General features: G+C 42.7%; 1 protein-coding gene across 19 annotated transcripts in view; it reads left to right on the forward strand.

Annotated features, from left to right (window-relative positions):
• The window catches only part of DLG2 (discs large MAGUK scaffold protein 2), a 1,871,010-nt gene that overhangs the window by 1,796,037 nt on the left and 50,368 nt on the right, over positions 1-24,605 (forward strand). For all 19 annotated transcript variants that reach the window (XM_073215942.1, XM_037010570.2, XM_037010571.2 and 16 more), the window contains one exon: positions 20,112-20,288. In XM_073215942.1, coding sequence (XP_073072043.1) covers positions 20,112-20,288 — 177 coding nt within the window. The remainder of the gene's footprint in view (positions 1-20,111; positions 20,289-24,605) is intronic.

Below are 24,605 nucleotides of genomic sequence, written 5' to 3' on the forward strand. Positions count from 1 at the left end.
ATTGCAAGCTAACACCTTACCATGTCACAAGAAGACAATCATACATCTTACCTTTACCATACCCAACATGGACATGTCGGCCAATGATTTATCATAGAAAACCCAAAACATACAAATAGTTGGGATTATTTTACTAATTTCCAAGCAATTCCAAGAATATGCTGGAATGATCCATGGTGAGCAGCCAACAAATTCTGGTCAACAAACCAAATATCTGCTGTTTGATAAATTAAATGAAAACAGTGAATCGTGGCACTGTCAGTTTTCTCCCAGACAGAAGTACTTCAAGATCTCAAATGCTAAGGAGATGGTGAAATGCTTGAAACTAATTTTGAAAAGGGCATCAAGATAAGATGAGTATTAATTTAAACAGCAACTCTGCAGCATGCCAAACCACCTGGCAAACAGTATCTTATTTAATCTTCACAATGACTCTCTAAGATAAGCTCTCATTTTTGATCAGATAAATCTTGACACAGGCTGGTCAACCTCTCTAGACTTTAATTTCCTCATCTATAAAACACGGATAATAAAAACCTACTCCCTTGTAGGGTTCTTATGAGAACTCCAATAATGGCTGTGAACTGCTTAGCAGAAAGCCCATCACACAGTAGTTGCTAAATAAAAGGAGCTCTTAATATGATCGTGACTCCCAGCCCCCTCATCAAGTTTTACAGAAGGTTGTATCTTACAGTTTCTTCTACAACTCCTAGAACACAGAGATCACGTAAAGTGAAGCAAGAACTTTCAAAATCTTCACTTCCAGCTATGCTAACACTTTGACTTTTCTTTATTAAGAAAATACATCAGAAGCACCCTGAAATCCTTTTGATTTTATTTTAAAAGAATTTTCACAGCTTCAATAAGGGGATGTTCAAAGAACACTTCATTTAAAAATATCAACGTTAAATGCAGTAGTACAGAATTGGGTTGGAGGGAGTTACTGCCAGCTCCCCCTATGGAGGGAATGATCTGCTAACAGGATCCGCCAGACCAGGCGCAGATGAGTAAGCTACACAGGAATGGTGAGGAGTGGGCGTTTGCTATGTAGATTTGGGCTCTGTTGGTTTATCTTTGATTTCCAATTAGAATGAAAAGAAACATGAAAGGACACAGAAGTTATTGGAGAAAAGAAAAAACCTACTTAAACCTTACTAAAGTGTTCTCTTATTTTCCCTAGTTATTTATTCTTTCAATATACTGAAAGCACAGATTGTACTAAGTTGAAACTAATTTCCATAGAAACAATGTAAAATAATTCTGTTGGCACAACAACAAAAATAAACTAAATTAAATCCCATTATTTGCCCTGCTCTTTAAACATTCTTGTCCTTATTCAAATACAAGCCTTTCTAGTGATTTTGCCATTTACAGCCTTGTGTCTCCAGCTCAGGCTTCTTTCAGGGGGTCTCAGTGAATGGAATGTCTGTACTGGTATCTTCACCATCTAACAATTCCCCAAGATAGATAAGGGTGAGTGACAGATTCCCAGGACATCACAGGGTCAGCTATGACATGTATATGAAGCTGTGATGTTATGTGCTGGTGAGGTGTGAGCCTCAGTGTACCACAAATGCTGCCTAGCATGTTCATTGTGATGTAGAGGAGAGGGCCCAGGATTTGGAACCAGAAAGCATTGGTTTGAATATTGACTCAACTGGTTACTAGCTGTGTGACCTTTATTTAAGGTACTTGAACTCTTAGAATCTCCACTGGTTAAATCTATATAACGGGACTACTAAATCCACCTTTGTAGGATTGCTGTGAATGTTTTTTTAAAAGACATAATCCTAACACTTTGTACTAATTCAGTCAGTGATGGCTATTTATATGATCACCATCTTTATCATCAGCCTTCTCGTCATTATCTGCCCTGGGTCTCAGTGTAAATAACAGGGAATAAAATTGCTTATTCCATGGGGTTACTGTGAAGGCTGAATAACAAATGAGAAGGTGATTTGTCAACAGCTGTCAGCACTGTGTATTATTCCTGAAAAAAAAACAATGAACAAACAGACTTGGGCATCTAAGAAACCCTTATCACTAAGCTACCGTACACATAATAGGACTTGCATTCGTTAGAGAAAACCAAAATTACCCTTTATGTGCAGAACTTAGTGAAGTGTACATACAAATGGCTACGTTGCTCGGGTCTGAAGATCTGAGGGATGCAGAGCCACAGATGGAGCAGAGGGAATAGGGAAGAGGCAACAGTTCTTCATCAGTAACCCCTCACCATCACTGTTAGGCAGGTTTTAGACTTCACACAGCCTCTGCTAGAACAAAGGGGCATTCACTCATAATGCCAAATGCAGGGCAAAAGAACAATTTAAGGTGGACATATTCTCAAGTATAGCTATAATCAAAGTCCCTGTTTTATTTGGGGTAGAATACTTTTTCCCACTCTCTACATTCCCTTGTGTGGACATTCCTTCCATTCCCCATCCTTCCTCCCCAGGGGATATGAAGAGAATTAAGTGACTGGAAAGTTAGGGGTAAAATTGGCCTTGCATTACCCAACTGTCTGTCTTGGAAGTGGCTTGAATCACCCTAGTTTTTAGCAACTCCACCTTCAGTCCTTTGTTTTTTATTCCTAGAAGCAGACACTTTAGACTGCATAGAACTTCCATCACCATCTCTCGCTCACCCCCACACACAGACTCATAAATTTTCCACCTATAATCTGGATTTGACTTTCAACTCTCCAGGTTCCTGAACTCCTTCAAATGTAGGTGATCTCCAAGGTTCAGTCTCCTCTCTCTCATTGGCAATTTATTTTATTTCGTATATCAGAAGTGACTGAGTTTAAAAATGCCCAAATAATAGAGACTTAAGGAAAAAGTTGCTTTGCATCTCATGTGTATAGGAAGCACCTTAGTAGGCTGTTCGGGGCTAGTATGGCAGTCCACAAACCTGTCAGGAAACTCCAGGCTCCTTCCAGGACACTGATCTGCCATTCCTAGGGTGAGGTCCTTGTCCTTAATCTCCTGGGGTTCACTTTTAATGTCAGTAATCTCCTGGGGTTCTGAACCAGTGTGGCTGCTAGAGCACCAGGTATTATGTGTGCTTTCTAAAAGCAGAAAGAGCAGAAGAATAGAAGTCCTCTTAAATAGGCTTTCCGCAAGTACTACATACCACTACTGCGTACATTGTATGTGTCAGCTCGTAGTCTCATGGATATCACTAGATGCACAAAAATATGAGAAATGCCATCTTTTAGCTACATGGCAATGTACTTGGCTAAAACTTGGGGTACTACTACTTTGAGAGAAAAGGGTAGAGGGCCAAACATAGCTTCATTGATCAACTCTGGATGAATAACTTAAACCTATCTCTAGACTTCAGTTGCTCCTGAGTGTAAAATTACCATTTCCAACCACCTGCTTGATTTTTTCCATTAACTGACCATTTCCAAAACAAATCTCAATCATCGAATCCATGCATAGAGGAATGAATGGCTACTATTAACATCAAGTCTGCCCATACACACAACAGGAATAGTGAGATTCTGCAAGTGAGACTCCTTACATTCAGAATGATACCTAAACCACCTCCTCAGCACTTTCAAAACCCTCTGTATGCTGTCCTCCATCTAGTTTAACAGCCTCATTTCCCACCACAGGCCCAGGCAGAGCCAGTAATCTCCTGGGGTTCTGAACCATGCATAATCCTCTAAATCCAAAGCAGTCTTTTGTAACTTGATGCTTTCGTTCACTCTGTTTCCTCAGCCTCTGATGTTTTTTATTGTCACCTTTCTTCAGCCGAGTCATATGCATTTCTCAAGGCTTGCTGCAAATGCCACCTTGTCCACGAAGTCTTGTCTGGTAATTGGAGTTGATGTTAATCTCTCTTCAATTTATTCTATAGCATGGTGTTCATCATTCTTTGTTGCACCCTTTGCAGAACACCTTGTCCTGCAATCATTTGTGCACATTGATTATTTCCCACACTTGACTGGTATCTCATGGATGGAGGGGACCAGGTTTTACTCTCACACACAGCACTGGTTTTTTTGTGTGTAGTAAGTGGTTATACCACATGTGCTGAGCCAATGAATGTTAACATGAAAGTAGTAGGTGCTTTAGTTAATCACCTCCTGAGAGCTAAGGATGTAATGCTCCTCTCTGGGAGAAAAGGTGCCCTGCAGAGGCAGACACAGTAGAGAGTGCATACACAGGGACTGACAGATCTGGGTCCAGTCCTAACTCTGCCATTTACCTGCTAGGTAACCATAGTCAAATGATGCCATATCTGTGAACCCCATTGTTTTTAATTTGTAAAATGAAGATATTAGTAACAAATTCACAGCACTCTTATTATTCAATGCCAACATATGTAAAGTGCCTGCTCTAGTGGCTAACCAATGGCAGGTGTTTAATAACTATTAGTTTCTTTCCTCATTTCCTATTCCTCTCGAACCCTGTACTATGAGATAGACTAAGGCATCTTTATCTCAAAAAAAATAGGTAACTGGTATTCGCATGTCATATGTCAAAGCAGAGTGACAAAAGACAACACTAAAATAAATATTTTTTTAATATTTCTAACAGTTTTATACAAATATTACTAGAAATTATTTAAAGCCACCAAAACAGTTTATTAAATATCAGATTTTAAAAACAATAGGAAGTTAATTACAACCCTTTAGTAGAATTCGTGCCTCATATCGAAAATTACCGAGTATCATAATTCTTCCAAGTGGTAAAGATACCTCAAGATAAATGCTGGGCATAGAAGCCACAGGGCATATATCTGCAAAGAAGTAAAAAGCTAGCCTTTTTAAAGAATATTGCTTCTCTCTCACTTACCAACTTTACATTTCCCTGTATGGCCCCAGAAGACAGCTGGTAAGCCAGAGACGGGTAAGATTCCTCAAGGGAGGAACAACCTAAGACAGGCACAGTCTCAGGGGGGCCATCAGGTGAGAAATTGGGGATCAACAGAGGTGAGGCTTAGAACCTCACACACCCCCTGTTTTGAGAGAAATCTTCTGCATCCGTGGATGTTTTGTTGCCCTTGTCTAGCTTGGATTAATACTTAGTCTATAGGCACACACCTGATCATCTACATTTGCCCTCTTACAGCACTAAATTATGTTTTCTACCTTTATCTTGCATCTACCTACCACTTCAGCATTTTATTAAAAAAAAAATAAGGGAGAAATGTGGGATTCACATATAAATCAAGTATAAAAATCAAATGAATAATCATATCTGACTTGATTGTTTATAGTTCATGATGCGTGATCAAAACCGAAAGTTTCTGTGATGACTGCCCTTGCACTGTTCACCATGTAAGAACTTATTCACCATGTAAGAACTTGTTCACCATGTAAGAACTTGTTCGTTATGCTTCAGAAGATTGGAGACTGTTGAGAATTAGGCTTGGGGTTGATTAATGATTGTGCATTGAGTCCCCTATACAGAATTTTATTGTTGTTAACAACCACATGATCAATAAATATGAGAGATGCCCTCTCCAAAAAAAAAAATTATCACCCAGAGCTTGGGTTACAAAAGCTTTCCTTTCGCTCTGTGGCTTAACTCCTGGCACTGTCAGAAAAGCTTGGGATCTCTCAGCGCATGAGTTCCTGCCAGCCCCGTAGAAGTGGGTGGCTGTGGGAGACTGCCACACTCATCCTTCAGAATGGGCAGCCCTTGGTTTCCCCGACAGATCACACTGCTTCTACTGTTGCTGTCAACCAATTAAATACAATTTATTTGCTTACAGTGGTGTCTTGCCTACTAGACTCTTACACTGTGTGAGGGCACAGATCTTATCTTACTCATCTTTTAGCACTGAGCACTGTATATGCGGGTTTAAGAAGCAGTTAATGCTGGGACCCTGGTGAGAAGAGAGAGCAGATGGAGAACAACTACAGAACTTGGGCCAAGCCCAAGGTGGCCCCCAGATAATGATCTGATCACTGAAAACGGTACTGTGGGAGAGGAAAGGACAGTTGTGGCTTTGCGTTCTGGGCTGATGCTTAGAGCTGTGGATCTTGCTGGCTCCAAGGACCATGATCCAGGGGTCAGGCTGAGCACCTGCATGGGCCTCACCTCTGGTTCCTCGTCTGGACATCTTCCCCAGCATTATCCCAGCCTACCTTCCACTGGATGTTGACTGTTCTGCAATAGCCATTGTGGCCCATTCCGACCATGCTTCCCTGCCCAATTTACACACTCCGATCAGACCTGATTGGCCAACTTCAGGTTTGTTTCCCATTGCTTCTTTATTAAAGCCAAGCCTTGGCTAATGTGCAAAAAAGGGTATCAAGCAACAATTTCTCTTCCCTTCTTCTCTCATTTGAAGAAATGTTTCTCTGCCTGTCAAATTGCTCTCAGTCTGTATACACGCTTCACTGGGGTGCCACTGATTTCCTTTGGGAGCTTCCTCTTGTTCTCTAAGGTCATGTCAACCTTCTCACAAGAAGATTTCTCTTCTAGGAACTGTCTTCTTGTCAATGTAAGCAACCCTAGAGAACAGGAAGGAGTCTTCTACTCAAAACATATACAATAACTATCTGCTGAAATGAATTCCGTTGAGTGGCACCCTGTACCTGAGAGGACCTGTCCCAGGTCCATCCTGCAGAGTTCCTGTAATCAGAGCTTGGAACATTCGAGTGTCGCTCTAGTTATCTCAAGGAGGCCTGGCTAAGTTCTCCCAAAATGCTCCAAGGAGAATTTCCATCAAGCTTTCATTTGAAAGCAAATGGACTTAGAGTTGGAGGAGAATTTAGGGGGAGTCATGATATCAATAAAAGAGGAGAGAGGTTTCTTTAAAATGCTTTGGAGCTAATGTACTAGATAGATTTTCAAGCTCTGATTTAAGGATCCCCAGGGTTCCTAATATGGGCTTCTGGGCTGCTGTGCAGTTGGAGAGAAGAAGAGGTTAGAAGTCCGTTTTCCATCCTTGTTTTCATCAGAGTGTTAATTGTTACATTTCTACAACCTTTATTTTAAAGAAAAAAATGGCTTTAGCTGTTAATAAAACTTTGAAACATTGCAGTAGATTTTGGTGAGAGAGACAGACACTGGCCAGAGTCTGCAATCTCTGTGCATCCCACTGCCGCCCCTGTGGTCCAGCCATCATTTGGATTACTACCTCGGCCCATGACTGGGGTCTTGGCCTCAGTTCTCGCCCAATCCACTGCTGTCTGATCCACTTTCAAACAGAAAGAGGTGTTCAGTACAGCCTGCTGTTTAAAATCCCCTAACGCCTCCCATCACTGTGAGGAGAAAGTGCACTTCCCTTCCAGGACCTGGCCTCCCCTTTGTTCTCTGGTCTCAGCTTGGGCTGTCCAGGAGGCTGGTCTCCCTTCACGTTCACCGCCTGCCGCTTCCTCCTGTAGAGCCTCGGCACAGGTGTTCTCTCAGCCTACACACGTTTATCCTGCAGGTCTTAGATTAGACAGCGCCTGCTCCTGGAAGCTCACTGACCTGTTCTCCCGCAGCAGGATCTGTTCCTCTCCTCTGTGTATCTCATGGGTTATTTGCCTCTATGCTTTTTAAGATGTGTCATACTGGTATTTATTTCTTCTACATCTGTTTTCTCTCTAGATTCTAAAAATGGCCTGTTTTTCTTGTTCACCACTATCACCCCAATACTTAGCTTCATGCCTGGCATGTAGTAAGTGTTCATTAAGTATGACTGAAAGAGTGAGTGCACAGCTTCAGGCACCTAAAAGTTGTGTGTATTGGCTGTTTCAGAGTAGTCCCATAGGACTATCTAATAGCTTTACTAAGTGAATAAGAGCAGCATCGGAGAAGAAGGCCCTCTGCCCGTCACTCCAGCCCACGTTCCAATCCCCCTTTGCACTTATTGCAGTAGAACCATTAGCAGAAGGCCTGGCACTTAGTAAGAGCCAGATAAGTGTAAAATTGGTTGATAATAAAACACATGCAAATTGGGACTAAATCATTCTTGCACCCCACAGAAGTTCAGTTGTAACATAGTTTTCTGTGCCAGTCTCTATTATTCATGCGGTTTCCCATGTATCTAGGCTCCAATGCCGTAGGAGTTCTGTCCATTACTTCACTTAATCCCAACAGTGGCTATTAGTGTCGTAGTCTGTTCAAGCTGCTGCACCACAGACCCACAGGCTGCGTGGTTTATACACAGTGGAAATTTATTTTTCATGGTTCCAGAGGCTGGAAGTCCAAAATCAGGGCGCTGGCATGATTGTGTTCTGGTGAGGACCCAGACTGGCAGCTTCTCACTGTATCCTCATATGGGGAGAGAAAAAGAAGCAAGCTCTCTCATAACTCTTAAAAACACAAAGCCACTCCCCTGCCCACATCTAATCCTAAATACCTCCCACAGGCTGTACATACTGGGGGGTAAGGCTTCAGCATATGAAGTTTGTGGGGACACAAACATTCAGTCCACAGCAGTCAAGAATTAATCTTTAATTTGCATAATAAGAAATAGAATTTAAGGACCTTGCCTATAGCCAGAGAGCGAGTAACTGACCCACATCCGGCTGCCTCTTTGTGCTGCCTGTTGCCTGGCATGCAGTAGATGTTCAGTAGACCAATGAATGAATGCGTGGGTGCCTTACCCGAGGTGCATGGAAAATGGCTCAGCTTGAAAACTTCAGTGCTAAAGTTATAGGAGTGTACTATTGGGATAAAATACTGGTAATATGCACAGAAGCTATCAACACTAAATGTATAAGCCCTAATATTCTGGATATTAATAGTTCTTTTTCTTTCCCTAAATTCATGAACTGCTGGCAGAAGCTGAGACATTTCCTGCAGACATTTCATTCAATCAAGCAGAACTGTGGACAGAACGCTCCCGAGCAAGTCGGGCTACAGCACAGTTTTTGGTCTGTCATCACTTTTTGGACAGTCACTGAGCAGAGTGTTACAGAGGTTTGCAAAAAATACTATGTACAGAAAGATGGGGTGATCCACCTTATGTAACAGCATAAGGGCAGTATAACATACAGCTCTGAGGGCTTTTTATCCATAACTCATTCATTTCACAACCTGTGAGATGGTTCCTACCATGTTTCAGTGAATCTAGTTTGTCATCAACTATAAGATGCAGTCTGTGTATAACCAAGAAAGGAAAAATGGTGTCAGTTAAACTATGAGATGGCATTGATGGTAAGAAACATCCTACGATATTATGAGATACAAGAAAGAAAAAAAAGGTGCATCTTAAAGTTGATTAAATATAATACTTTTAATCCCATTTTACAGATGAGGTAACTGCAAGAGACCCAAAGAAATGAAGTCATGTTCCCAAGGTCACGCGGCTTGGGTTCTGAATGCAGCTGCGTTCAATTTAGCCTCGTGCTGTGAGTGTTGTGAGCACCTCCCTGCGCTCCGTGCAAAAGATACGGAGAGGAATGAAGCTCTCTCCTAGCCCTCAGGAGCTGACCAGTCTCAAAGGGAAACACAGACCCCCAGGCAAATCAACTATAGTGTGGCCTGCTAAGTGCAAAACTAAGGCCATGTGTGGGGTAGCAACCTGGCAGGGAGGAGGAAATGGATAGCCCTCTCTGCTTAGGATCAGAAAGGGTTCCCAGAGAAAGTCATGGGTATCAGAGAATGGATTGAAATTTACAGAATGATCTTATGGTTCTTTCTTTCTTTTTTTGTATTTTATTAAAGTATCATTGACATACATTCTTATGATGGTTTCACATACAAAACACAGTGGTTCAGGATCACCCATATTATCACATCCTTACCCGCTCCATTGCAGTCGCTGTCTATCAGTGTAGTAAGATGTTATGGAGTCATTAATTGTATTCTCCGTGCTGTGCTACTGTCCCTCTGACCTACCTACATTGTGATTGCAAATTATAGTGCCCCTTAATCCCCTTCTCCCTCCCCAGCTACCCTCCCCAACCCCTCCCCTTTGCTAGTCTCTTCTCAGTATCCATGAGTCTACTGCTATTTTGTTCCTTCTGTTTTGCTTTGTTTTTATACTCCACAGATGAGTGAAATGATTTGATATTTGTCTTTCTCTGCATGGCTTATTTCACTGAGCATAATACCCTCTACCTCCATACATGTTGTTGCAAATGGCAGGATTTCTATTATTTTCATGGCTAAATAATATGCCATTGTTTATATGTACCACATCTTTTTATCCATTCACCTATTGATGGACACAGGTTGTTTCCATATCTTGACTACTGTAAATAGTGCAGCCATAAACATAGGGGAGCATATGTCTTTTCAAATCAGGGATCTTGTTTTCTTCAGGTAAATTCCTAGGAGTGGAATTACTGGGTCAAATGGTACTTCTGTTTTTAGTTTTTTGAGAACCTTCCATATTGCTTCCCACAACGGTTGAATAATTTACACTCCTACCAACAGTGTAAGAGGGCTCCCCTTTTCTCTGCATCCTTACCAGTGTGCCTATTTCTTTATATCTGGTCAATGCTTCAACTTTTTAAACAGTGTTAGAAAATACCTGGCTGAAAGCCATCAGCTCTCTGCAAGTGGTGGTAGAGTGTGTGAGAGCAGAAGGGAAGGTGTTCTCTGGCCCAGCTCATGTGCCTACTTTGAAGGAGGGGTAGGAATGGGGAGAGACCTAGGGAAGGAGCTGAATTGTGAGGATGTGGGATGGGGCATAACAAAGGGGGCTGCCTGGGAGAATGCCTGCAAGGTGGTTGAGTGGGGTGAACACATGTGCTACCACCTCCCAGCCAGAAGATCTGGAACAAGGGTTCCTTCATTCATCAACTCCTTGCTGACCACCCAATGAGAGTTCCTGCTCTGCAACCCCAGAGCACCCCATGCTAACTCCTGTGATAGCATGTATCACACACTCAGTTCTAACTATATTTAGGGCCTTTGCACTGGCTCTTCCTTCTTCTTAGAACAGTTCCCTCAGATGCCTGTATGACTAATGCCCTCACCTCCTTCCAGCCTTATATCACATGTCTCTTAGACAAAAACATGAACCCACCACTTGGGGAGCTGAAACAGTTGCCCAGCAGCTGGTCCTGTGGTGTGTAAATTCCATCACCCACCCTGATAAGTGGCCGCTATGGATTGGGGTAGTCTTGTCAAATGTTCTGGGATAGCTTTCTTCCCTTTTTGGCATGCTCATGAGAGAAGTGACCTTTCCCCATCACTTTTTCTAAACCAGGCACCATGCCTGCTGATCTCATCTGTCAGTCAGTAAATAAAGTGTTACTGGAAAGCAGGGGTAGGCTTGCTTGGTTTGTACTCCATGAGCAACACTAGACAGAAGGGATGGGATTCACAGGGAAGAAATTGAGATTTTAGACTCAGTTAAGAAATAGTAGGTATTATGCTAAGTGAAATAAGCCAGACAGAGGAAGACAAGCACCATATGATTTCAGTTATTTGTGGAATATAAAAACAAAACAAAACAGAATGAGCAAAATAGCAGTAGTCTCAGACACTGAAAAGTGACTGGTGGTTACCATAGGGGAAGGGTTAGTGGGAGTGGGCAGGTGCGTAGGGTGAGGGGGATAAAGAGGCACAAAACTTTACAATCATATGTTGGTCAAAGTGATGGCAGTACAGCATGAGAATATAGGCACTGGTTCTGTAACATCTTCCTATGTTGACAGACAGTAGCTGCACTAGCAGGGGTGAGGATGTAATAATATGGATGACTGTGGAGTCACCATATTGTATACTTGAAACCGATATAAATACAATACATCAATAAAAAAAGAATAAAGAAATAATGAGCCCCTCCTGGGTTCTAAGAGCCATTATATGTGTAATTCTCATAAGGATGCTGTTGGACAGAGATTCTTGCCCCTCTTAGACCTTTGGAAACCCAGGTACAGAGATGACAGTCACAGAGTGGCTTAAATGGCAGAGCCACCATTTGAGCCCAGGATTATCTGATGTCCATGTCTCATGCTCTTTACATGAGTCTTCTACATCTAAATTTAAATGTTAAATTATAATTATGTATCAGCAATGATGAAATGCCATGTCAGGGTATTTCTTCTTTTTCTTTACTGCAAGCTCACTGATTTGTGGTAGTAAGATCCTAAAAAGTCAATACTAAAGCTTTATCTACATTTTTTTTAGCTCAAATCAGAAATAAAAGGCTATAGTCGGGGCTGTGGCAGCCTTTATGAAATAAATTGATTAATATATCCTGATTGCCTGATAAACAAGTCCAGTCTGTAAGAGCTTTTAGAACTGTCATAAAACGTAGGCTATTCATCCTATGTTCCTCTTTCCCACATTTCATTTTCTGAGTAGCCAGCTGATGGCATTTGGGGAGAAAGACAATGATTTTTAAGACGATTCATCTTTACAGCCTCATCCAGCCCTGAAACCTGAAGTACCGTTCGCTGTGGTCTGTCGAGCCTGACCTTGAGCAGGCTCCCATTTACCTCCGCTTCCCTCAGATGGGGTCCTGTCAGTTGGCACTGCCACGTAAGCTGACCAGACAGATGGCAAGGACACCCCGAGAGAGAGCAGGCTGGAGTGCGCCCTGGCCCTGGAGGCTCCGTGATGACTTGTCTGAAATGATCAACAGGCCTGTGGACACGGGGAGTCGGCTCACACCATGTGCCTCAGGGAATGGGGAGCACTGGAGACTAGCAGAGACTGCGACAGAGTTTTTGCCCCTGGAAGTGATGCTTCTTCCCAGATTCTGATAAAAACGTCACAGCTGTGGAGGAGGCCAGGCTGTGAGGACCTCTAGCCAGTGCCCAATTAGTTCCATCTTCAGTCATGACAGTGACGGACTAGTTCCTTGGGGACAGTAGAAATTGACATTTTCCCAGCACCCTCCCAACAAAGAAGGAAGCAGTCTGGCATTTGATAAGTGTCTGTGGAGAGCACACACCTGCCTTACGATGTCATTAGTGATTAAATGGCGTAACCCTTGTGACATCACAATCCGTGGCACAGAGTGCGTTTACCCTTCTATAACATGGGAACAATGCCCGCATTTTAAGGTGTAGCTTTCGAATCACAGGTAATAAGTACTAGAACAATGCCTGACACATTGTTAGGCCTACTATGTGCTTAATAGTCACTCCAAAGAAGTTGAGCGATTTACTCCAGATCACACAGTGAGATTATTCTGCAGCCAGAATTTAGAAGCCTGCTCTCCTAACTCTGTCCGAGCTTTTTTCTATTTCCAGCGTGCCTTCTCTGGTTTTGAAATAGTAGACTCATGAGTGGGTGAATGAATGCTTTTAAAGAGAAAAAGCAATTGGAAATGGCTGATTTTTTAAATACTAGCACCTAAAGTTCAGGTATCTGCTCCCAGGCCTCCATCCTTTCCCACATCCCCTGATGTGTTAGAAGTGTTAGAAGAGAGTTTACTATATATGTACTTTTATATCATATTTGCCATATTATATTCTCCTTCCAATACTCTCTAGAGCAGGGAAAGGGTGAAGTAAAGAAACTATTTGTTGGCAGTTTTGTGCTAACTGCTTTTCCTATGTCATCTCATTGAATCTCTATAAATATGCTGAGATTCAGGAATAATTAGGGCTCATGTTACTGATAAAGTAAGGTTCCACTGGTCCACTGGTTTTCTCAATGACACTCAGCTAGAAAGAGGTGGACTCACTTGAATGTGCCACCTAACTCTTTGCACTCTCCTCATTAAGCCAGGCACAGTGGGATGGAGCAGAGAGCAGACTTTATTTTCTGCTACATAGAAAGGTGAGAACCCTGTCTCCTCTAATCAAACGGAAGCCTCAACTTCAAGATACTAAGGATGTGAAGCCGAAGCACTCTCCTTCTTGGGTCTTAAAGTTGTCATGGAAACAAAGGCTTCTCCAGCCCCAACAAGTTCACAGCACAGGAGGGAGTAATTTGCTGCTTCATTTGCTCATGTAGAAATGAATCTGCAAAGACTGTATAGAGGCCGGATCTGGGAGCTCCTGACCTTCAGTAGCTTCTGATCCAGTAGAGGAGGTGAGACACATTCCCATTCAACACTGGACATGGTAGCCTTCCCGGAAGAGGTGCAAGCAGACTGTTTTGCAACTTGAGAGAAGGAAAAGGCTGCTGCTTCTCTGCCTTAGTTTCCTATCTGAAAGTAGGGACAATAATATGTATCTCATAGAGGTTTTGTGAGAATTGAATGAAGTATAAGTAATTGAAGCCTTAAGTTGTTTTTTAACTTGCCTAGTAGAAATAACCATACTTATATACCTGAAGCTATTTACGGGGATTCCATAAAATGAAATTATGTAAAGCAAAGATACTTTACACTTGGCCTGGCCCATAACAGGCACTCAGGAGCTTGTTATTACTGTTGCTGAGTAGCTGTTTTTATTCCAGAGAATCTTTGGCAGGATCATCAAACTGGAGGCCTTTGCTTTCTACCTCCCTCTGCTAAATCATCTTTTTCCTTGTCCTTTGTTACTAGTTTTCTATTGCTGCTGTGACAAATTACCTTCCTCTCTCTTCAAACCAGCAATGGCAGTCAAGCCCTTCTCATGTGGCATCTCCCTGACCTATTCTTCTGCCTTATCTTTCACTTTTAAGGACTCATATTATTGGACTGGACTCACCCAGAGAGATAATCCAGGATAATCTCCCTATTTAAAGACCCTTAAATTTAATCATACCTACAAATTCCTTTTGTCATATAAAGTAACATATTCACAGATTCTTGGAATTAAGGTGTGGACAAATTTGGATGGGGTGAGGACTGGGGGATTATTCTCCCTCCCATATCCTCATATCATGAGACACAGCCAGTGATTTTTCCTATTCTTAGTGGCAGGGTGCCTGGGAGTTCTCTCCAGCCTCGTCATTCTCTGCCATGCCAGTCTCAAAGTGGTTCAGCCAAAACCCCATCCTCTGACCAACATAGAAAATGCCAACACTGTGATGGTTCATGTTTATTGAATATTCCTGCAGTCTAACCCACCAATGTGGGTGTTTTCAGTGAGAAAGGGTTGCTTGCAAAACCACCCCGTGTTTGGTGCAGGAGGAAGTTCACAGGCCTTGGAGGCAGACAGGTTTGAGTTCAGGCCTGCCCACCTCTTGATGGCTAGTGTAACACTGTATGCGTTGCATGAATTATACAGCTATATATTTATTCTATATTTTCTCATCTGTAATACAAGCTTACTACATGCATTGCAGGGCAGTTATGAGGAGTGAATTCACACTCAGTGAACTATTCAGCATGTCCCCATGGTGTCATTATAAATGTGACCCTCAGATAATGAAACCTTTGGGGATGAGGGCTAAGTACAACATTCCTTATCAGGAACAGGCCGAACTCTATAGTCAGGAGCATGGGCTTTTGATTCCGACACTATCTGTATTTGAATCCTGGTTCTACCACTGACTAGCTTTTTTTTTTCATTTCAGCTGTTTGAGTCTCATTTCCTTTACAAGATTAAAAATTCTTATATGGCAAGATTGTTGTCAAAAATAATAAAGCGGCATTCATTCTGTGTTGGTATTGCTCACTTTACGTGCATCATCCCATTGCTGCATCCATAACAGTCTTTTGAGTTAATACTGTCATTATCAGCATTTCATAGATGGGGGATGGTCATCTGTAGCTAAGAGGTCATCTCAGAGGTTTAGTAACATGCTCAAAATTCACGAGGAATGGGACTTAAACCCAGGTCTCTTCTCTCTCCAAAGCTTGGCATATAACCCATATGCTGTCTTGCCTACCCAGGAAACTGAGTGAGACAATAAATGCAAAGTCTTTAGCACATGATGGGCACTTAATAAGCATGCTTTCAGTCAGGTACCCAGGTATCGTATAGTCATGTTGCACAGCCATGAGGATGCGCAGCTGTTGCTCCCTTACTAGACGTCCCTGTTGGCAAGGGGCCATCACACTTGGAAATACAGGAGGGGCAGGAGGGATGGGAGATGCATTGCATTATTTGTGTCTAATTCTACTTGTCTAATGAACTTGTTAAAAGCACCCAGGGTGGAAAGTGTGAGTCTTAATGGCATTTTTATAAAAGTTGTTGTGATGAATTAGCACATAAAGCAAATTAAAAACAGCTTATCGCTTTTTAAATTAGGTGATGGGGCACTGTAGCATTTTTCCCAGACGTGAGAATCCATTAATATCCAAAGGAGCCAGAAGCTGCTGAAATATGTCAGCTGCTTGTTTTCATGAACCCGACCAGTCTGAATCAGTGTAATCCTAGAGGGGCAGATTGTCCGAGATAAATGGAACTCGTGGAGGAGCGTGCGGCTGAGCCCCTTCTGTGAGGACACCTATTGCTGACAGCAGGAGTGGGAAACCTCAAGGATTCTTGGGAACAGAATGGAGCACAGAAGAATGAATGCCTGACCCGGTGGGGAGCTCCGGGAACAGTCTGTCCTCCAGTCCTCATGCTGAGGCCTGAGACAAGTAGGGCTTTCAAAGGTCACCTGAAACATTTCCAAAGACCCACACTGAGCATTTCCTTTGTGCCCAGTCCTGTCCTGGGTCATGAGGCTAGAGAGGTGTTTTAGATTTTTTTCTACACAGTCCACAAGACAGCTACAAAGTGGCACAGCTGGGACCCAGATACTCTGATTCAAAGCCCAGAACATTTTACAGAATAACCATTGCAATAGTAATAATAGCTAACATTTACTGAGCACTCACTAGCACCAGGCTGGTGTTGCAATACTTTATATATAACATATATGAAATCATTATGTATGTGTAAAATATCATTATATATATAATGTCATTATATGTGTGTGTGTGTGTGTGTGTGTGTGTAATTTCTTTTAATCCTCACCTCAAGTCTTTGAGGTAGCTGGTATAATTTTTACACTTTAGAAAACTTGAAGCCCAGAGAGGCTAAGTTACTTGCTTAACGTCACACAGTTAAGAAGTTGCAAATCCAGGCAGTCTGCCCCTAGAGCCTGCTTTCTTAGCTACCACTGGCCAGCTTTCTTCATGGCTTTTCTACTTCCACTCCCCACACTTTATATCCAGATGGAGCCAAAGCTAAACCAGAGGTTCAAAGACTTTTAGGTTAAGAAATATTAGAACAAGACCTGAGCAGTAAGGGAACTTCAGGGATTTGGGGAGAACAGGAGGTCAGACTGGAAGGGGAGGATTTAAAGTCCCTGGACCTGCTGAGTCACGAGCACAGCAAGAGAAGGACAGCCTGGATGTCAAGCCTTACAATGAAATGGCCAAGAATGTGCATTTTGGATGCAGACAGGCCTCATTCTTGAGGCAGTCTCCGCGACGTGTGTATGTGTCACCTGGGGCAGGTCCCTCAACTTCCTGAGGCTCCTTGTTCATCTACAAAAATAGGGATACTGATCTTTACCTTCAGGTTGTTATGATGTCAATTAAGACAATGAACACAAAGTGGCAGGCCACCTCAGAATGTAGGCAGTGGGAGCTGTCCTGGCCGTCCACCTTGCCACCTCGTTGCCACCTCCCAGACTGGGCCAGGGAGGGAGGGATGGAGACCAAGTACTAGGGGACTGGGACTCAGCTTCCAGAGTACAGAGCTCCAGCCCGAGGCTGCTGTCACTAAGCTGTGTATCCTGGGGTTAGTCAGTGGGCCTCACTGGATCTGCCTCTCATCTGTAAAAAGGGGATCGCACCATATCCATCATGCCTTCTTGGTAGGAATGGATTGAGTCATAAATGAGGTTGCGAATGTGAAAATGCTTTGCATTCTACAGTGTGTGTTGGGGCTCCCCAAGACAACGCCTGGGGTTGATGATCCACTAGGAGGGCTTACGTGTGGTCATACTCATGATGCAAAGTGAAAGGAACACAGGACAAAGTCCAGAGGAAACCAGGTGCAAGCCTCCCAGAGCCCTCTCCCAGTGGGATCACAGAGCAGGACATGCCTAACTCCTCCAACAATAGCCTGTGGCAGCAGATGTGAAACGTCTACCAAGGAAGCTCACTGAGACCCGGGGCCCAGGGTTTTTACTGGGGGCTGGTCAAGTAGGCACCCTCTGCCTGGCATATACCACGATTCCAGACTCCCAGGAGAAAAGCAAGTGTTCAGTGGAAAGGAAATTGTTTATACAAACACTTGAGGCACTGTGAGCTGTTCTTACTAGGAAATTGTGAGAACCTTCCCCAAATCTAAATTCTTAGAAGTCTGCCAGTGGCCACCCTTGCAAGCATGACTTTTTAAGGATGGCAGTCTCAGGTTTGCTATGTTAACTCTTTTTTGCACAGAGTGAAATCTGTAGAAAAGATTTTTACAAGTATCAACTCAAAGGGGAAAGAGGGCATAATAATAATAATAATAATAATAATAATAATAATAATAATAATAATAATAATAACAGCTTGCACTTCCTGATTGCCACAATGTGTCAGGCACTGTTTTATATACATGCATGCTTTATATATATGACCTTACATAACATTTCGTCCCTACAATTCCATGATGGAGGTGCTGATATCACCACTCTTGTCATCATAACTATGTTATATATGAGGAAACTGAGTCCTGAGAGAGGTGAAGTAACTTGCCTTGGTAACCAGCTCTGACTAGTAAGAAGCAATATGACTAGGACACGGTCCTAACAGTAGGATCCCTGAACCTGTATTCCTACCCTTTATAGCTGCTACACTGCACCTACCATGAGCTACAGCTGCTTCATCTGTGTTATCCCACTAATGCTCATAGCTCCTCCACATGAATGTAGTTATTGGACAAATTTTGCATTAAAAAAGGACAATGGCTCAGGAATGTTATTTATGTCACATCACCCAGCAAGAGAAGTGACAGCATCAGGAATGTGTCTCTGCTATCTCTCAGCCCCCTTTTCCTGGCTGGGGCTTTTCTGAAGCCTTTGGTAGAGAAAATACAGATGGTCAAAGCAGAAGAGAGCCGTTCCAGAAGCTAAGGCCAAGGAACTCCCAAGATTCCATCACTTGGGGACAGAGTTAATGGAAGTAGGGGCCATGTAGCAAGTAATTCAAATTTTCCTGCAGTATTCCACAGCTCTAGTTGCTGTCTTTAGCGCTTTTCGGTTGCCATGGCAGCAGATGCAACATTTCTTTCATGAGAAAAAAGGAAAAGAACCACATTTGGTCCTCAGTGATTTTAGAAATATCTGTTCTCCAGATCTAACTAGTTTTGCTTGCATAGTAGTTACACTCTGAGGAAATCCTTAAACGGTAATCAAAGGGGAATAAACAGGGAGGCGGCAGAATGTGCTTCTCCAGAGCAACCGTATGCTGTGTGCTGTGACAGTTTGCAGAAGTGCAGGATACAGGGTGAGGCAGGCATACAGGACTTGAGACAAATCATCATCTCCTTAAGGCACCAGTGAGTCACCAAGATTTCAGTTGTCATTTTAATTCTGCTTCCAACTCCCTTCCCTAAGCAATCGTAAATGGTAGTGTGTTTGGCTTAGCAAAGGCTCAGCAAATGCTCTTTAGTGGGGGAAACATGATACATAGAGAAAGAATTAAAATTGGGGTGATAACTGCAATGAGGGGGTAGCCTCAGCATTCCATGGAAGCAAAAATATTTGTCTTATTCCTGTAGTTCTCATGTATTTATCTATATCACCCATAAACAAAGGCATATACATTTTCATTATTGCATTTTGAGCATTTACTTACATCATCATATAAACATTTCCAGCCATCCAGTTTCAGGGATCACCTAATATTCCAGTGAGTGGAAGGTTCACAGTCCCCTGTATAGGTTGACATTTCAGTTTTCTTCCCACAATTTTCATACCATTTTTCCATATTATAAAGGAAAGAGTTCTGCAGACTGATACATCTGAGGGGATTTGTTCACAACACAAAATGCTTCATTCAGAAATGCCCATGTTCCTCATCACTATTTCCTTGTTTTTAGTGATTTTTTTGAAAAATGCGATGGTAGTGGGAGGAAAAAAACATCTCAGTGAGGTACAGAATTGCCTTTACTCCTCTCCCATTAACACCTGCCACATATGGTCTCCAAGAAATGGCAGTACCTCAGTTTTAATGTCTATGAGATGGCCCTGGAGCCTCCACAGAGAAGCAAGAGCTAATCTCAACTTGTTCTGGAAGCAGTGGAATGTGGACTGTGATCCAGGGAGTCGATCCTGGGAATACGTGCCAAATGGATGATGGGTTGTCAGGGTAGGCGTGAATAATCGAACCCTAAGTCTGTGCTGCCAGAGATTCCTAACAATGTTCTCTCTCGTCATTTCCTGCAGAGCCATGTTTGACTATGACAAGAGCAAGGACAGTGGGCTGCCAAGTCAAGGACTTAGTTTTAAATACGGAGATATTCTCCATGTTATCAACGCCTCTGATGATGAGTGGTGGCAAGCCAGGAGAGTCACACTGGAGGGAGACAGTGAGGAGATGGGGGTCATCCCCAGCAAACGGAGGTGAGAATGTCTTTTCTGTTTCAGAGTATTTGCTTCTCAGCTACCCAGGGAGTGGAGATGAGGGAAGGGGAAGATATGGCAAACTGTTCACAAAGTAACTATTTGAGTGGGATAGTCAGTCTGCAGGAAATGGTCAGTGGTGACAGGTGACGTGAATCACATAGTCTCACTCTTTTCATATTAGGGCTTTAGCAAAACTGGTGACTGTGATAAGGCATAAAGGAAGAACGATCTGCTTAAACTGCCTTCCTAAAACTTTTACTGGCGTTTACATGTTCAAGATGATGCTTATCGGTGTGTATGCTGATTTACAAACTCAGAGAGGTTATTCCACAGGCTCAAATTTACCAGATAATTTTATGAACGGCCAGGAGAAAGCCAAATAAGTAGATGATTTACCAGGCGAAGGTCCTAGCTACACATTATCTCTAAATAGTAACGGAAAAAATAGTAAAAGCTTCCATTCCAAATTTAGATGCTTGGGCTATGAGCTGTCAGACACCTGAGGAGGTCTAAAGACTGGGTCTACAACTGTCTTTTACTGCTTAGGCTACTCGTGTTTCCACCCCACCCACACCTCCCCAGTTTCACTCAGATATTTAGTTCTATATGAGTTTCTTAAGCTTCTGATCACCACCAGAGAGGAACTTTCCTTCCCATGAATGTCCTTTCGGCTCCAAGATACTTTCTAAGAATGATTACCTGCACCCTGGAAAAGAGACACGGTATGAAATCAAAGTCAGGAAAACGCTGGTCAAAGGAGCCACCAACTTTTCTTGAGCTGCAGGTTTCTCAAAGAGCTCTCCTCAGAGCCAAACACCCCAAAAACCTTGTTAAAAATCCTCAGTGTGGCTGAGTAGTCAAGGGCTGACACAGAGAGTGATTCAGTGACTGAGCTAGTACAAACCACAGTGGGAAGATGACAACTATACCCCAGAATAACCCTGTGGGGTAGCTGCACCCCAGAGAAGCCTGGCCCCCCATCTTTCTCTGCCTGAGCCATACAGCCTGAGAAGGAGCTTGGCAGGAGGGCAGCCGGCTGACTGCCGCCCCGCTGCTCTCTCGCCTTGAGTCGCACAGAAGCAGCTGAAACCCCAGGGGAATCCCACCCTCCATGCCCATGCCTGTGAATCCCCCAGCAGCAGACAGACAGGTCTCTGGGACGCTAAGCCTCTGGGCTCCCGGATGATTGTCTGCCAGGGCTCGGAGAGGACATTCTGAGTTCCACTAGGGCTTGTAGTGTTTTCCGAAAGGTTGTGTATTCAAAGCAGCATCTCTCGGCACGAGTTTATATCCTGTGTTTTTCCATTTGCATTTACCTCAAGGAAAAAAGGCAAGGCAACATGCATTTTGGTTTGCTTTGATTTAATTACTCAGAGCTGTCTGAGAAACTGCTCTGTAGAAGAAAGAGCCATGTTGGTGAATATGCCCCATGGGTGGAAATGGGGTGGAGGAAAGAGTGCCATGTGCAGACAGACTTCAGCTCATTTTAAAGAAATTCCTTTATGGCGCTGCCTAGAGATAGTATGGATTCCCTAGGAAGACAGTGAACTAGAAAAATCATTTTCACACCAAGGGAACATTGTGAAAACTTAGATATGCCCACTCCCTCCCTCCATAACCCTCTCTCTCTCTGTCTCTCTCTGTCTCTGTCTCTCTCTGTCTCTCTGTCTGTCTCTCTCTCTCTCTCTCTCTCTCTCACACACACACACACACACACACACACACACACATGCACACACAGATTCTAATTCAGTCCATCTGCAATGCGTCCTGGAAATTCATATCTGCTTGTAAATTCCTCCAGGTTAATTCTGGTAATAGAAGTTATCATATCAGAAAATACTGTAAAAGAGAAAAGCTTTGGATGGGAATGTTGAACTGTATGATTTTCAGGCCCTTTCTAAACCTGAGGTCCTACGAGTCTAACCAATCTTGTTGATAGTACTTCTTTGGTCCAACTTCACATCATTTCCCCCCAGAAACGTTCTCAGTTCTATTCCACTTGAGGTACTTTCCCAGCTGCTGGTTTTCATTCTTAAGTCAGCTACTCTCCTGTTTTGAAAACCATCTTAACAACCATACTGGAAAAGAAGTTTGTCTACTGACTCTAATATTGATATTTATTTGCATTCTACCCTATGAAGGGTATAGTAGCTGCCTGTGTGTGCCTGGGTGTGTGTTTCTGTCAAGTTTTCTCCTTAGAATTGTACTTCTTTCAAAAATTGTTACTATTATTGTTATAAATATTTATAAAAGTAACACACTTCATTATGGAAAAGTGAGAAATTTTAGAAAAATATAAAGAAAAAAGTCACTTCTAGTCATACCCCTCAAAGAGTTCTTCTGCACTTATTTTAATGCAATTTAAAATCTATCATGAGCCTGTCCTAGGCCTACTCTTTAATATTTCTAAGTGAGGCACTCTCATTTCATACTACATTCAGCATTTTAAAACTATAGCTCAAAATAAATGGTAACTGATCCAAATGTGATTTACTATTAAACTAGCATTATTTTTTCACTTCTTAATTCCTCTCTAGCTCCTTCTCTGAATATAGTTCAGCTAGTAATGCAGAAAAAATCTCATAATGGATAACATCAGTGTATGACTTTACCCTTTACAAGAACATTTCTCTATTGATGATTCTGTTTAATCATCCTAACAAACCAAGATGAAGAATATGAAAATTACTGCCTTACCCCTTTTTTTTAAGATGGCAAATAAACTTTATTCAACCAAACACTCCTAGAGCACAACAGATCCTGTTCTAAGCCCCTTATAATTAATTTGCTTAAATCTCATTACAACCCTAGGAGGGAAGCAATATTATTATTATTCTGGTTTAACAAATCAGGAGGTTGACGCATAGAGAGGTTAATTAACTTGCCTGAAATGGCCCAGCTAGTAAATGACACAACTGGGATTTGAATCCAGGCTACAGAACTGATGCTCTCTTAACTCTCATGCAATCCTGCCTCCCAAAATTAAAAAAATATAAGACTTCATATTTTTGAAGAATTCAAATTTAATTCAGCAGGCATTTCTTGAGCAGCATTCATGTGCCAAGTGCTATTGTCAGATCACAGTCTGGTGCCCAGTGTGTGGGGGACCGACACGTAGCTATGGCACGGCGACACTGTGGGTAGGTCAGTGGGGCTCTACTGTAATAAATGTGCTGGCCCATCAGCTCTGGCACTGCCATAACAGAATACAACAGACTAGGTGGCTTAAACAACAGACATTTATTTTTCACAGTTCTAGAAGCTAGAGGGTCCAAATTCAAGGCACTGGCTGATTGGGTTCCCGGTGAGGGCCCTTTTCCTGCTTTGCCAATGGCCTTTTTGCTGTATCCTCACATGGCTGAGAGGTCCTCTCTCTCAAGTCTCTTCCTAAAAGGGCACTAATCCATTTGTGAAAGCTCCTCCCTCCTGGCCTATTTATTTCCCAAAGATCTAAAAACATGGGAGGTAAGGGCTTCAACATACGAATTTTGTGGAGATACAAACATTCAGTCCATAGCAGGTATCAAAGGAAGAGAAAAGGCAGCAGACAGAAGGATGAATTCCATGTGATGACAGCACTGACTATGAATTGTGCTGGGTGCTTTCAAATACATGATTCCATTTAATCTTCACAAATCATCATAAAGAGACTGAGGGTCAGAGAAGGTAAGTAACTTGCCCAAGGATGCACAGCCAGCCACTGAGTGAACCCAGGTCTCTCTGATAGCAAGACCAGATGGCTTTCCACTCCACCAAGAGTACATTAGGAGCCCTTGCCAACTAAGGAGCTCTTACTATGTTTCAGACACTGCGCTAAATAATTTGTTTTGTATTATTTCATTTAACATTCATCCAAATGTTTTGAAGTCTGTATTCATATTCTAATTCTGCCAGTATGAAACCTGATATCCTAGGAGGTTGAATGACCTGCCTGAAGTCACAGAGCTAGGGAAATGGCAGATGCAGAATTCAAACCCAGATTTGTGTGATTTCAAAACCTCGGCTCTTAGCATAGAATCTGTTTTCTGAGATTCCACAGCTTGTGAGTAGCCAAGCTAAGGATTTCTTCCAGGGTCTCTTAATCCAAGACTCTCTTCATTGCCCCCCAGTGACCAGTTACTGGACTCTCAGGTGACAGCTTGCAGTTAGCATTGCATGAGGGTTTACTCACCAAGCCTTCTCAGCAAGCCTGGGCCAGTAACGTGGGTAGCATTCCCATTCTCCCTGCACCAGGGCCTTGTGGAGCCCAGATGCAAGAACGCCCAGGGCCAAATGACGTTCCCTCATGGGGCTCACCTCATGACATGTTTG

Source organism: Manis javanica, chromosome 11 (assembly GCF_040802235.1).
Source record: "Manis javanica isolate MJ-LG chromosome 11, MJ_LKY, whole genome shotgun sequence".
Classification (NCBI taxonomy): domain Eukaryota; kingdom Metazoa; phylum Chordata; class Mammalia; order Pholidota; family Manidae; genus Manis; species Manis javanica.